Genomic DNA, 13,643 nt, shown 5'->3' with positions numbered 1-13,643 from the left:
ATAGATTTGAGTCTTCAGGTGAGCTGACCCCGTCGATCCTCTCGTTGTCCTCCGAAATCCTTTAAAAGTCACCAACTGTGACCACAACAAAGGGGACCGGTTTTCTGTGGTGGAGCTAACAACCCAGACAAGGGTGGACACATGAACAACTCCCCACTGGTCACTGCCTTTTCTTTTCACTGCAAGAGCCACTGATCGATCCTCCAAAAACCCACTTTTTCTGTGGGCACAACAAAGCTCATTCAGTGTCCACAAACGTGTCTGAGGTCTGTATCATCTGACCTCCTATTTATCTCACTGTACTGAGTACCAACTGTCAGTCACATAATTCCTCCTTTCTTTGTCTGTGTAAGAAATGTACGAGCAGGCAAGTGTCCTTGAGAAGTATAAACACGCTGCCGAAAAATCATAAGATCGATTGTCCATCAAATAACGCCGCCCTCGGTCACCATAGTGACTTACGAGCTCCGAACTCAGCAGAAATCCAAAAGTTAGTCAGTTCTTTCTCGTGCCTTAAAGTGACAGTCCAAAAGTTAGTCTTCATCTCTCTCTCTCGCTTTCTCTCTCTTTTCAAAACATGTTGGTGTTAAATACCTCTCTCTCTTTTCAAAAGCACAGTTCATAGGGGTAATTCAGGATCCCATCACACTAGACAGTCACGAATGTAGAGAGTAAGCACACATCCTTAAGATGCAATTATGTTGATTATTAGCGAGGAGGAGATGCTGTTACCAATCCATCCTAACAGTAGACTCAAGAACACCAACACATTATGTAGTCTGCAGGCACATCTGGCTTCTGGAATGGGTCTGCCCAGTGCACCTGCAGTCCTCTTAGGTCCACTTCTGTCTTCTTGCCATTGCACTTACTGCCATATGATATTTGCATCTATCACCCAGTTTCACTCCAAATTCCATGAGGTCCTAATGCTAATGGCATTACATTGCTGCTCTTGATTGGCCGATAAAAATGTTCTTCAGCTTGGGCAGCCTTGGTGTTACCATAGGAACTGGTATGTTTTGATTAGGACATTGAAATAAAAGCACTTCCTTCTCACTATCAAGGGAAAATCTGCAGATGCTGGAAATCAAAGCAAGACACACCAAAAGCTGGAGGAACCCAAGCAGACACTGAGTCTCGGCCCGAAACATCAACTGTTTACTCTTTTCCACAGATGCTGCCTGGGCCGCTGAGATCCTCCAGCATTGTGCATGTGTTCCTTCTCACTATGACTATTTTCTCCTAAAGCTTCAGTTTTTGTTCAAGGGTCCTTTCCCCAATTTGATGCTGTTCAAAACATTTTTCGCAAAATGGAATTCATCTGTATTGAATCACTATATATCTGATTCAACTCTGCAGCTTGTTTTTTTTTTTAATTTGATTACCAATGGAATATTGAAGAAATTACAGAAATCTTAGCACTATGAATTTTAGTTATGAAAATAAGCAGATCCTGGAGCAAGATTATGTGACTGAATATGATGTTCATAATGCTTTTTCTCATCTCATCAGTTTTTTGCAAGTTGGTGTACGAGGTATGCTGGAGCACAAAGAGTGTTCTGTATTACATGGGTAAGAGATGGCAGGAATATACAGGAGAATAATGAATGGGAACTGCATAATAGAGTTAATTTCTAAATTGGTTTAAAAAAAAGTGCATAACACCTAAAATCTTTTCCAAGATCATTTTCTGACTGTTCGTTAAAATGGTGTTCAATTCCCTGAAGTGTATTTAATTTTGCTCACCAAGCATTTGGCAAAAGGAAACTTAGATATTCAAAACTTAAAATTAAATAAGATTACAAGGACTATACCATTATAGCTCCTTGAGCTTGCACCACATTTTAATCTCATAGTTTATACTTCATTTCAAATTTACTTTCCCACCAAGTTTCTGACTTCGAGTCCAAAAACAAAATCGATCTTGGTCTTGAATAGACTCGGTAACTGAGCGTCCACAGCCTGTGGGCTTGTTAATTCCAACATCCCCCCCCCCCCCCACCATCAGTGGTATCCACAGGAGGCACTGCCTCAAGAAAGCAACATCTTTCATCAAAGACCCTCACCACTCAGCCATGCCATCTTTTTGCAGCAACCATCAGACAGGAGGTACAAAAGCCCAAGCCCCACACCACCAGGTTCAAGAACAGCGATTGCCCTTCAACCATTCCGTTCCTGGACCAAATGGCATGACTGTAATCAAAACAGTTTAGCAACACTATGCCTACTTTGATCACCTAGTACTAAAATGGACTTCTTTTTGTTCTAATTGTTCTATCTTGTAAAAAATACTGTATAATTCATTCCACTTTATGTTCTTCCTGTGATGCTATGTGGCTGAGATGCTGCGACTAGTAAGTTTCCTACCGTACCTGTGCATTCATGCAGTTGTGGCTATAGCAATAAACTCAACTTTGTCTTTAGAGACACAGAGGGAAGGAAATCCATTTCTCCTTTTCCTTTTCTCCTGCTTCATAACCTGAGGAGATCTTCCCAATTCTTGACTAGTGAACTTTCAAATATCTTATTTTAACTATACATACCATACACAGTCAATTTTAGTTACATTTAACATTTACACTGTTCCTGCGGCTGTGGCTTTGCTGCCTATTTGCTACATCAGTTATTACCTCCTCTCTTCCCCCATCCCGGCACTACATCACTGCTCTTTTCTACTGAGACAACAATGCCCATGCTTCCACCACAGTAAGATTTCAGATAATTGAGTTGAGTAATATGGCTACAATGCAATATGATGAATTGACAAGGCTTAACCCTAACAAAAAACTTAGAATTATGCTTCATAATGTAACTTATTTTTGGTAAGCTGTTTTATCAGACTATTTTTATTTAGCTGAAGAAAGACTGCATTTTTGCCAGCCAAGCAGAGAAACTGGGCCAGCTTGAAGACGCTGTATACTTCACACTGTGAAAACTGAAGCTCCATAATAACGCCAAAGTTTGGAAAGAAAGCGAGATCATTATTTTATGTATATAGGCTTAGAATGAACTTTGCAATTCAATGTTTATTAGTGTACACTTACTGATGTTTTCATCAATTAAGTGCATGTTCAGCTTTCCTTTCAAAGAGTAATGCAAAGGATGGCAGATAAAACATTCAAGCTGCTGGCATCCTGACAAAACTTTCCTGTGGGGTTGTATGATTATCATTCAGGATAATGAAGGCCAGTTAAGATAAACCTTGGATTATAAGAGACATGAAATCTGTTTACATTTAATGGTGAACCCAAACCCGCGCAGTTATCAGGTCTAGAAACCTTATATAGCATTAATCCAGCGAGTACCATGCACCTAAGGTTGTTTGGGACAGTAATATGCAAGACACATGAAACTTTCAGAAGGTTAACTCTTCTCATAACAATGCAAAGTCTTCACTCACAAGCTACCAGCTTGGCACAAGCCTGTTTTGGGTATTATCGTTCCTGATGAAGAAACTGTTGTGGGGATACCCAACAAGAAACAGTGATTTTCTTTGGGGATCTGCCTAGTTGAAAAAAAAATCCAGTTAGGGTTCCATCTATTAATCTAGGAGGTGAAAATTCCTCCAGAGGCATCTAAGCAATCTCTAGGGATGTGCAATTACAGGTACAATTACATGAATGCAGGGAACAGACTTGGCCTAGTACCTGGGGCTCCAAAAATGAAACCCAACATGAAGCAGCTCAAAAGGAGCTGCATCTTTCACAAATCTAGACCAAGCTCTAATTGAGAGCCAGCAGCACTGGTTGCTAGGAAACAATAGACATTGCTGCTTGAAAGCAGTGTACGAACACTGGAAAACTAAGATAGCATATGGCTATAATTTCCTGCTGAAATAGTTCAAAGCTCATTTTGCATTATTGAAACCTTCAAAAGGTAATTTCAAAAGAAAAATCATATTTCATACATTGTAAGGGATTTCCAATACCATCAGTAGATCCATTCACATTCACTCTGATCTCCCATTTTACAGTTATTATTAAATCAATACAAAAAAAACAAAACAGACAATGCAAAAATTTTATGTATATAACATCTTAAATTCAAATTAGCTGAGGCATTCAGTTTCCAGACGCAAGTGAATAACAACCAGGCGATTCGCGTCACTATTTAATGCTGCTCCCAATTTGAATCTTCCGTTGTTGTTCTTGGACAGCTTTTGAATCTTCCCAGGGACGTGGTCCTCTGATGTTTACCCATTCAGAGTTAGGCTTTGGAAGTTTCTGTATTTTTATTTAAGAGAACAAAGTTGGACATCATCACTTTGTTACATAACAAAATTGATGTATTATATTCTTTACCAAAAGTCAATTTTTAAAAAATCACATGCACAACAGAATGTATGCAATATAATATAAACAATTACAATTCAGTGGTTTGAACAGCATAACATCAATTATTTGCACATACGCTGAAAGCTATAAAACTGTTTCTCTAAACACTTCATAACCACCTTTCTGTAGATGCAGTGCTATCTTTGATGAGAGTTCCTTGTTCCAGCTAACACACTGCTCCATATGCTCCTGTTACAGGGCATTGCAATGCTAGAATAGAACAATTACCCCCTTTCTCATCAGTGAAAGTAAGGGGGCTTGAACAGAGGGTATGTGTCATCCTCACTAAGATCTCATTTGTGCTTTAAATAGCATCTCTCAATGCAAGGAAAGAAAGTGGAAAAGCTTCAGGAGAATAAAGTATTTCCATGCAGAAATATATTTGCATCTCTTTAAACATCATTTAGATTTCTGTTCAATTGTCTTTTCTTATTCCATACATCTCCTCCAAAAAAAAACTAATAGCTGAAGTATTATCCAAGATGGGGTACTGCCTTTCACTCTTTAGGATACAGGTAAGCAGCAAATTGCATTGTTTGTTATCTTTTCACTAACCTGCCTTCCCTTTCTTTGGAAAAAGTAGTAAGCTTCTCTAGCTGATAGTCCTGCAATCATACAGAAACTCAGTTTGGGAATCAGTGAGGCTTCACTACTGTAATAGAGCTTTATACAGAATTTCTGAAACTGCCATTGTCAAGAAACGTGTTTGGAAATGCAACCCTCATCAAAGTTTATGAGTAGCATTGCTTCAGAATCTACTTCTATAAAATGTCACATGAACCACCTATGCAATATGTGTCTAATCAATCAGGTTGTGTGTTGATTCAGGATACAAACCAATAACTATAATGCTACAAATTGCAAAGTAAAATTCAAATTATTCAACTGTTCAAACATGCGCATTCCTAAACTCTTCAGGTAAATAAAAGTCATTGTGTACACTCACAGAATTTAATAAATGAGCAACAAGACATCACACAACACCAAACAGATCAGCACCATATTCTTTCTTTCCTCTGACCAGGAAACATCACTACATCAAACTGTGCCAAACCCACAATAACTAAAGCTTGCTCCCAAAGTATTGTCCCAAAGCTGCACAGTGGAGAACAAAGCACCACTTTTAAGATTATAATGAACAAGGGCTGAGGCAGTTATTCAACTGCAAGTTAAGACTGTTCTACAATCATGAATACTTGGAACCTGTTTCATTGTGATCTCACATTTTCATGCCCACGGAGAAAGAAGATTTTTACTCTGTCGATTTTAGCTGCAGTTGAACTTGAGTCTTAAGTATAGTAGGACAATACTTCAGCCACTGCACATTGTTGTAATATAAATGTTAATAATGGGAAGGTCTGTCCTCTCCACTCAAGGGAGCAAAACCGAGGCAAGGAAAGATTCCAATGAATTTCCGGACAGAAGTATCCTATGATCAGAATTTGGGAATGCTTTCCATAAATGAAAATGTTAACCCATTAAGATTTCCAAGTACATATCCTTTAAATAGCACTGGAATTTCAGGCAAACATATCCTGAACACCACAAGTAGTAATGCAAATTTTGTATTTTGGTCAGCACAGGGCCGACAGCCGGCAGATGGGTGGTCACAGTTTGAATGAACACAGTTGTTGGAACAATTGTTCATCTGTTATGTGATGGGTCATATGACCTGGGTGATCATGGTCTTCCATGACCATGATTGTTCTTGGCAAATTTTTCTACAGAATTGATTTGCCATTGACATTTTCAGGACAGTGTCTTTACAAGACAGGCGACCCCAGCCATTATCAATACTCTTCAGAGATTGCCTGCCTAGCATCAGAGATCGCATAACCAGGACTTGTGATATGCACCAGCTGTTCAGACAACCAGCTACCACCTGCTCCTATGGCTTCAGGTAACCCTGATCGGGGCGGGGGGCTAAGCAAGTGCTACACCTTGCCCAAGGGTATCCAGCAAGCTAGCGGAGGGAAGGAGCACCTCCTTTGGAAGAGATGTTTCTCCAACCACCAACCCCCTCTCCGCAAACAATATCAGAATTAAAAAGATTGTTATAATGTTAAATTATACACATTAAATATAATTACGGTATATCTGCATAGAGACTGACCTTGGTTTTGTTACATGTTACAATGGCAAGTACATATGTACATTTTAGATATTATATAGCGTACCTGCATTTGGTCGTGCACATGTGAAAAATAATTTTGCATACAAATCTATACTTTTACATTTGAAGATCTTTGTTCTTTCCTTCCTTCAACCACAATGACCTCAGTGAAGTATAGTTGCAGAGTTACATAACTGTATCATGTATGGTGGTTAACATTTTAATTGGACTGAGAAGTCTCATTACCTCCAGGATTTTCAGACAAACCTTCATTAGTTTCAGTTGCTCTCGCTGAATAGTTCAAGCCAGAACAGCTGCCCACCTCTTCAAATGGAAAGCTTCACAGTGGAAATTCTGTACAGGACAGCTGCACAGCTTGGAAGAAATCATGCCTGACAGCTACAGTGGCAGTTCTGATGCAGCAGATTGAAAACTCTCCTAATCAGAATTCTAGATCATAAAACTCCAAAGCTTTGTTTCGACTCTCAAATCAGAAGCTACGTTGCATGTCAAATTTATGATTCCATCATAACTATTTTCTTCAATCCATTTACTGCAATTAATATAGAGATCCAGCAGAAAATGAGCTTTTAGAATTCTGAAAAGATTTTACAGCTGCAAGACAGAGAACCTTTGTTGCCTGTAAAAATGAAATGTTGAAAATGTCACTACACTGACTTCTCTGCACAGTACTCGTCACTTGGCTCAGAGATAATTAGGCAGAATAAGAATTCCCAAATGGAAGGGACAAATCCTTCTCACAGTACAGTGCTTACATAAAGAGCACTATAATCAATCTTATGGCTTGCAGTGGTCTAACATTAATCATGGTGCTAACCCCAGTCAATCTCAGCTGCATCAGTCTTCCAGTACTGATTTCCCCTTCTTTCCTCCTCAAAATCATTCTAAATAATAGTAAATAATTCTAAAGAACATATAATGATAGATGGCACATTACAGCAGCTAAAAGAAGGTCACAGAGCCAAAGAAAAAGTATAAAACAACATAGAGATTATGTATTGTACAAAATCACGAAAAGGGAAACAATCAACATTGAAACCAATAAATTCGGTAGAGTCATAGAAAAGTACAGCAGAAAAACAGGTTCTTCAGCTCATCTAGTCTGTACTGAACCATTTAAACTGTCTTCTCCCATTGACCTGTAGTGGGACCATAGCCCTCCTTAGTGCTACAATCCATGTACCTATCCAAACTTCTCTTAATCATTGCAATCGAGCTTGTATGCAACACTTGGCAGCTCATTCTACACTTTCTCGACCCTCTGAGTGAAGAAGTTCCCACTCATGTTCACCTTAAACATTTCACCTTTCACCTGTAACCTCTGGTTGTAGTCCCACCCAACTTCTGTGGAAAATATGCTTGCGTTTACCCTGTCTACTATACCTCTCATAATTTAGTATACCTCTATCAACTCTCTCAATCTTCTGCATTCTAAGGAATGAAATCCTAACCTATTCAATCTTCCCTTATAACTCAGATCGTCCAGACCCAACAACATCCTTGTAAATTTTCTCTGTACTCTTTCAACCTTATATAAATCTTTCCTGTAGGTAGGTGACTAAAACTGCATGCAATACTCCAAATTAGGCTGCACCAATGTCTTGTATTGCTGATGGCTCACTGAGTAGACTGGGACCAAACCATACAGTTGTGCATCAAAGAATCAGGCCCTTTGGCTCACCGTGTCTATGGCTCATCTAGACCACTTCTAAAGATTAAAGAGATAAGCTTTATTAGTCACATGTACATTGGCACATAGAGTGAAATGCATCATTTATGCCAAATGAAATCAGTGAGTATTGTGCTGGGGGCAGACCACAAGGGTTGCCATGCATGTCCACAACTCCCTAACCCCATGTCTTTGCAATGTGGGAAGAAACCCACACATCCATGGGAGAACATACAAATTCTTTACAGACATTGGTGGGAATCAAACCCCGATCAGTGATCAACACTACGCTACCGTGCTTGTGTTAACTCCATATTTCTCTATGCCTTCATCTTCAAAGACTCTTAAAGTTATTGGTATTCCTGCTGCCTCTCCCTCCTCTGGCAGCTCTTTCCAGATACCAATTACCTTATGAATGATTTACCTTTCAGATCAACTTTCAACCAACACCCTCTTACTTTAAACCAGTGCCCTCAAGTTTTAGCACCTCTATCAGGGAAACAAATTCTGACTATTTCTCATATTTATGCCACTAATAAATTTATATACCTTCATCATGTCACCTCTCAGCTTTCTTCACTCCAGGGATAACTGACCTAGCCTATTCAATCTCTTTAGAACTCCAGCCAAAGAAGAGAAAAAAAATAAATAAATCAAAGGATTATCTGTAAGGCATGTTAAGTTAAATCAGCCCAAGGAGAGGAATTAGAAAAAAAATGCAGCAGGATAATATGCCTTTCAACCTTCCGAATTTAATTTTCCAGCTACTGGTGGTTTGTAAAAATGGTGATCATCATCAGATCACAGCATGTTTCGGTTACCTGACCTTCTTGTGTCCACTTTGCACCAAGCTCTTCTGTTCACAGAACTGATCGAGGATTGTACAATTCCACTTCACTGAATTAAAGTGAAATTGCAGAGTCTTTTGTCAGTTCTGTGAACTGAAGATCTTACAGAGCTAGAATCACCTAAGCCACTGATCTGTAGGATTAGAGTAGTGTGAAAGAATATAAGTATCAAGGTGCATATCCCCAAGACAGAAGTGGCAAAACTGGTCAGTGATCAACAGCATTCAGGTGTACTACAGAAATACACTTCCAAGACATTAGCCTAGTAAGCCTAACAAGGGACATGTGGCAGTGCCAAATATTAGTCATCAGAACAATTGTGGCATGACAGAGCTTTAGTTACCTTCAAAGGAAAATAACTAAAGAGAAATGAAGAATAAGTTGTGGTAATCAATGCCAAATGAAACGACCATGGTTTTAACACTTGTGCTGTGCACTTTCCTTTCAATTCTATAAACTAAGGGAAAACTACAAGTTAACGTTGTTGCGGCCAAGCTCCACAGGTGTAAGCCCACTAGCATGCTGTTCAATTGCACCATTAGATGGAATGCCCGCCCAAAGGCTCCAGATTGGCATTTAAATTGTCCTACAGTCTTTACTCATACCTCTTCACTAACCAAGCGACATTTCCGGCCATTCCTTTCACCTTCATCGACTTACCTGGTTTAACCATTAATAAAACTAACTTGTTGGCAGTCTGTGTTAGACATCTCAAGGAGCCCATTGGCATCCTGTAGCTGTTGTGCCCAGATTTACATGTTCAGCAATACAGATTTAGGATTCTTTGTGAGTTTTGTTCACTCACCTTTTCAAAAGACAAGAAAAGCTGTTTGGAGGTTTCAATATCAAGAGGAACTTGTGAGCAATTGGTGACAAAGTATTTTAAGTAAAGGGTAAGGAATAGAAATAACAGTTTCACTAATAGGGTATGCTTTGAGACTCCTCTCGCAAATCCCCATTCAATATTTTGATCAACATTGTCTACTTGGCCGCACCTACAATCCTGCTATAGTACAATTACGCCTTATACAACATGATAACGTAAACTTAAAAACATCGCTCAGCTTTCTTATGAAGTAGCAAAACAATCTTGCAATGAAAAGAAATAGCCAATCCAGTGATATCAATTGGAAATGTGAAGCTAGTATTGGCTAGATGAGCATTCAGAGTACAGCTCTGAGACTCTCCAGAGTAAAGAGACAGCAAGATCAAAACAAACATGGGCGTAATAGCAAACCAAAATACTGATTGTTTAATTGCACTAGGGCAGGAGGAAGAAATAAGGAGACACACAGAGAGGGTTTGAGCAGGTCTGAGGTAGCATCACTGATATTGAATGAATACTATGCATTGCCATGCGTTCATAAATCCTGAAAAAAATGTTAATAAACATTGAGATTATTTGACCAGGACCACATAATTTTAATACTACACCTGATATTCTGACTCTAGTGTAACCTTGTCTTTATTCTTCTTTAACTGTGCTTCAAGTGCAGGATCCAACTGGGAAAAAAACCAAGATAAATATAAGTGAGTATTTAATGTAAATACAAAAGACAAAAAATTGTAAACATAAATTGTAAAACATTACTTGGTCAAAGTTAGTAGAAGGTAAACGTTCATGGCATACTGAAAAATGTTCCAAGTGCCAAGAACTTCAGGATTCTATTACCAAACAACATTTCAGAACAGATTGCTTCAGTTACTCAGTGGCTACTCATGTGTATATTCCAACAGCTGGCATCAGCAAGTCATTTGATCACTCAGACATCCTATCTGAGCCAAGCCTGAACCAATCATTGCTTTAATGCCCTATGTTACCATCTTCCAAAAGGAGTCAGTGGTGAGCAAGAAGCAGCAACTTGTGTCTGTCTGATTCTTATTTAAAGCTAACACTTGCAAGCAATCAGAGCAAACCCAGTTTTAACTTGCATTAATCAGACTAGAAAAGTTTCTTCAGTTCAGTGCAGCTTGGAATTATATATAACATATCGGTCTTCTCTATTTGGAGACCGATAGGAAGACCACTATTTTGTTTCCATAAGAGTTCTTAATACAGAATTATATAATATCATTATTATATCAAAAAATAAATACATAAATATATTGCCCATCTCCTACAGATAAAAGTCATTAATTACAAGAAATTAAGGAGGGAGATGTCCTCCTTTTTTAAAGAAAGGGGCTTCCCTTCCTCCACCATCAACTCTGCTCTCAAACGCATCCTCCCCCATTTCATGCACATCTGCTCTCACTCCATCCTCCTGCCACCCCACTAGGAATAGGGTTCCCCTGGTCCTCACCTACCACCCCACCAGCCTCCGGGTCCAACATATTATTCTCCGTAACCTCCGCCACCTCCAACGGGATCCCACCACTAAGCACATCTTTCCGCCCCCACCCCCCGCTTTCCGCAGGGATCGCTCCCTACATGACTCCATTGTCCATTCATCCCACCCATCCCTCCCCACTGATCTCCCTCCTGGCAATTATCCTTGTAAGCGGAACAAGTGCTACACATGCCCTTACACTTCCTCCCTTACCACCATTCAGGGTCCCAGACAGTCCTTCCAGGTGAGGCGACACTTCACCTGTGAGTCGGCTGGGGTGATATACTGCGTCCGGTGCTCCCGATGTGGCCTTCTATATATTGGCGACCCAACGCTGACTGGGAGACCGCTTTGCTGAACATCTACGCTCTGTCCGCCAGAGAAAGCAGGATCTCCCAGTGGCCCCACATTTTAATTCCACATCCCATTCTCATTCTGACATGTCTATCCACGGCCTCCTCTACTGTAAAGATGAAGCCACACTCAGGTTGGAGGAACAACACCTTATATTCCGTCTGGGTAGCCTCCAAACTGATGGCATGAACATCGACTTCTCTAACTTCCGCTAATGCCCCACCTCCCCCTCGTACCCCATCCGTTATTTATTTATATACACACATTCTTTCTCTCACTCTCCTTTTTCTCCCTCTGTCCCTCTGACTATACCCCTTGCCCATCCCATGGTTCCCCCCTGCCCTTGTCTTTCTCCCTGGGCCTCCTGTCCCATGATCCTCTTGTATCCCCTTTGCCAATCACCTGTTCAGCTGTTGGCTCCATCCCTCCCCCTCCTGTCTTCTCCTATCATTTTGGATCTCCCCCTCCCCCTCTCAAATCTCTTACTAACTCTTCCTTTAGTTAGTCCTGATGAAGGGTCTCGGCCTGAAACGTCGACTGTACCTCTTCCTAGAGATGCTGCCTGGCCTGCTGCGTTCACCAGCAACTTTGATGTGTGTTGCTTGAATTTCCAGCATCTGCAGAATTCCTGTTGTTTGCGTTTTTAAATTCTGTACTCAGCTGCTTTGATGAAGCAGTGAAAGAAAATGGAAGTCTGGAAAATTTAATGACACAATTGATGTGAACATACTCCACTCAAATTGGAGACGCTGTTTCTTATTCTGGCTTTTGTTCCCTTCCTTTCCTTTGGGTCTCATGTCAAAATACCAGCTGCTCACTTCCCTCCATAGCTGCTGCCTGACCTATTGAGTTCCTCCAGCATGTGTGTTGCTCAAGCTTTCCAGCATCTGCAGAATCTATTGTATTTTCAATTCAAGGAAGATAATGTGATTCGTATTGTATCCATACTGTCGGGTAAGATGGTGGCAAACTGCCCATGTTTAATCTAAATGCCGAGAGTTGCATTTGAAGAGAAGACTGTGGAATGCATTACAATATCAAGTTTTTTTGTTGTAAGTGAACTTGGAGCTAGTACGGTCAACAGCCAATGACAGTAAATGAAAATAATATAACGACTACAGATGACGAAAGTCAGAATAAAAGCAACCATGCTCAAAACACTCAAGTCAGGCAGGATTCTTGTTAATGGTTCATGCCAAGACACTTCATCAGAACTGAAAAAGAGAAACAGTCAACTGTTAATAGTCAAGTGCAATTGCAAGTTGCACAAGTTAAGAAATTGCAGATAAATACTGTAAATACTTATGTTTGTATTAAGTGCAAATTCCTTTTCCAATTTTAAGATCATAACATTTCTTATGTCAAATTTAGATCACTGTGAACACTTATAAAATAAACTGTTTTAAATAAATTAATGGATGGCTATAAAATCTAGAAGTAATTATCTTAATATGACAATCTTAAAGGTAGAACCCATACTGAGAAGTATTTTCTCTAAAGACTTTTGGTTCTTGGAGCTGATTTTTCATTATTCCATCTGTTTGGTTTTAGTAGCACAGTCTTAAACTAAGCTTGAGAAACTGAAGGCTTCCTAATCAAATCTGTGTTGTGTATTTAAAATTTCAGTAATATTTGAGTGATATTGTAAATATATTCTTTACGCATTCTTTGTGTTTACCTATTTCATTATGGGTTATGGGTAAAAGTGTGTGAATGGCATATGTCATTAGGCCACCATGTCATATGTGCGCCCCTCGGTAAAGTAAAAACGAACTAGACACATATTCCCAGGCTCCCAGCTTTTTCTTTCGATTAGTTTTTTGAGTTACAAAATATAACAGCAGCAATGAGCAAGCTTTAAAATGAACCTGAGACGACTACCTACCTATTGAAGTAAAGCTCATAAAGAGTGAATACCAAGTAATAATAATAATAGTAATAAAAATAAATAAAGCATAAGTGACTAGCTACTTT

General features: G+C 39.6%; 1 protein-coding gene across 2 annotated transcripts in view; it reads right to left on the bottom strand.

The window, feature by feature from the left end:
* Positions 1-2,095: 2,095 nt before the first annotated feature.
* LOC134358591 (cytochrome c oxidase assembly protein COX16 homolog, mitochondrial) overlaps positions 2,096-13,643 on the bottom strand; it is an 80,609-nt gene continuing 69,061 nt past the window's right edge. For both annotated transcript variants that reach the window (XM_063071113.1, XM_063071041.1), the window contains 2 exons: positions 10,420-10,488; positions 2,096-4,223 (listed from right to left, as the gene is read on the bottom strand). In XM_063071113.1, the coding sequence (XP_062927183.1) occupies positions 4,107-4,223; positions 10,420-10,488 (186 nt within the window). In that variant the 3' untranslated portion in view covers positions 2,096-4,106. The remainder of the gene's footprint in view (positions 4,224-10,419; positions 10,489-13,643) is intronic.

This window comes from Mobula hypostoma, chromosome 1 (assembly GCF_963921235.1).
Source record: "Mobula hypostoma chromosome 1, sMobHyp1.1, whole genome shotgun sequence".
Taxonomy (NCBI): domain Eukaryota; kingdom Metazoa; phylum Chordata; class Chondrichthyes; order Myliobatiformes; family Myliobatidae; genus Mobula; species Mobula hypostoma.
This window is presented reverse-complemented; position numbering and strand designations above follow the sequence as displayed.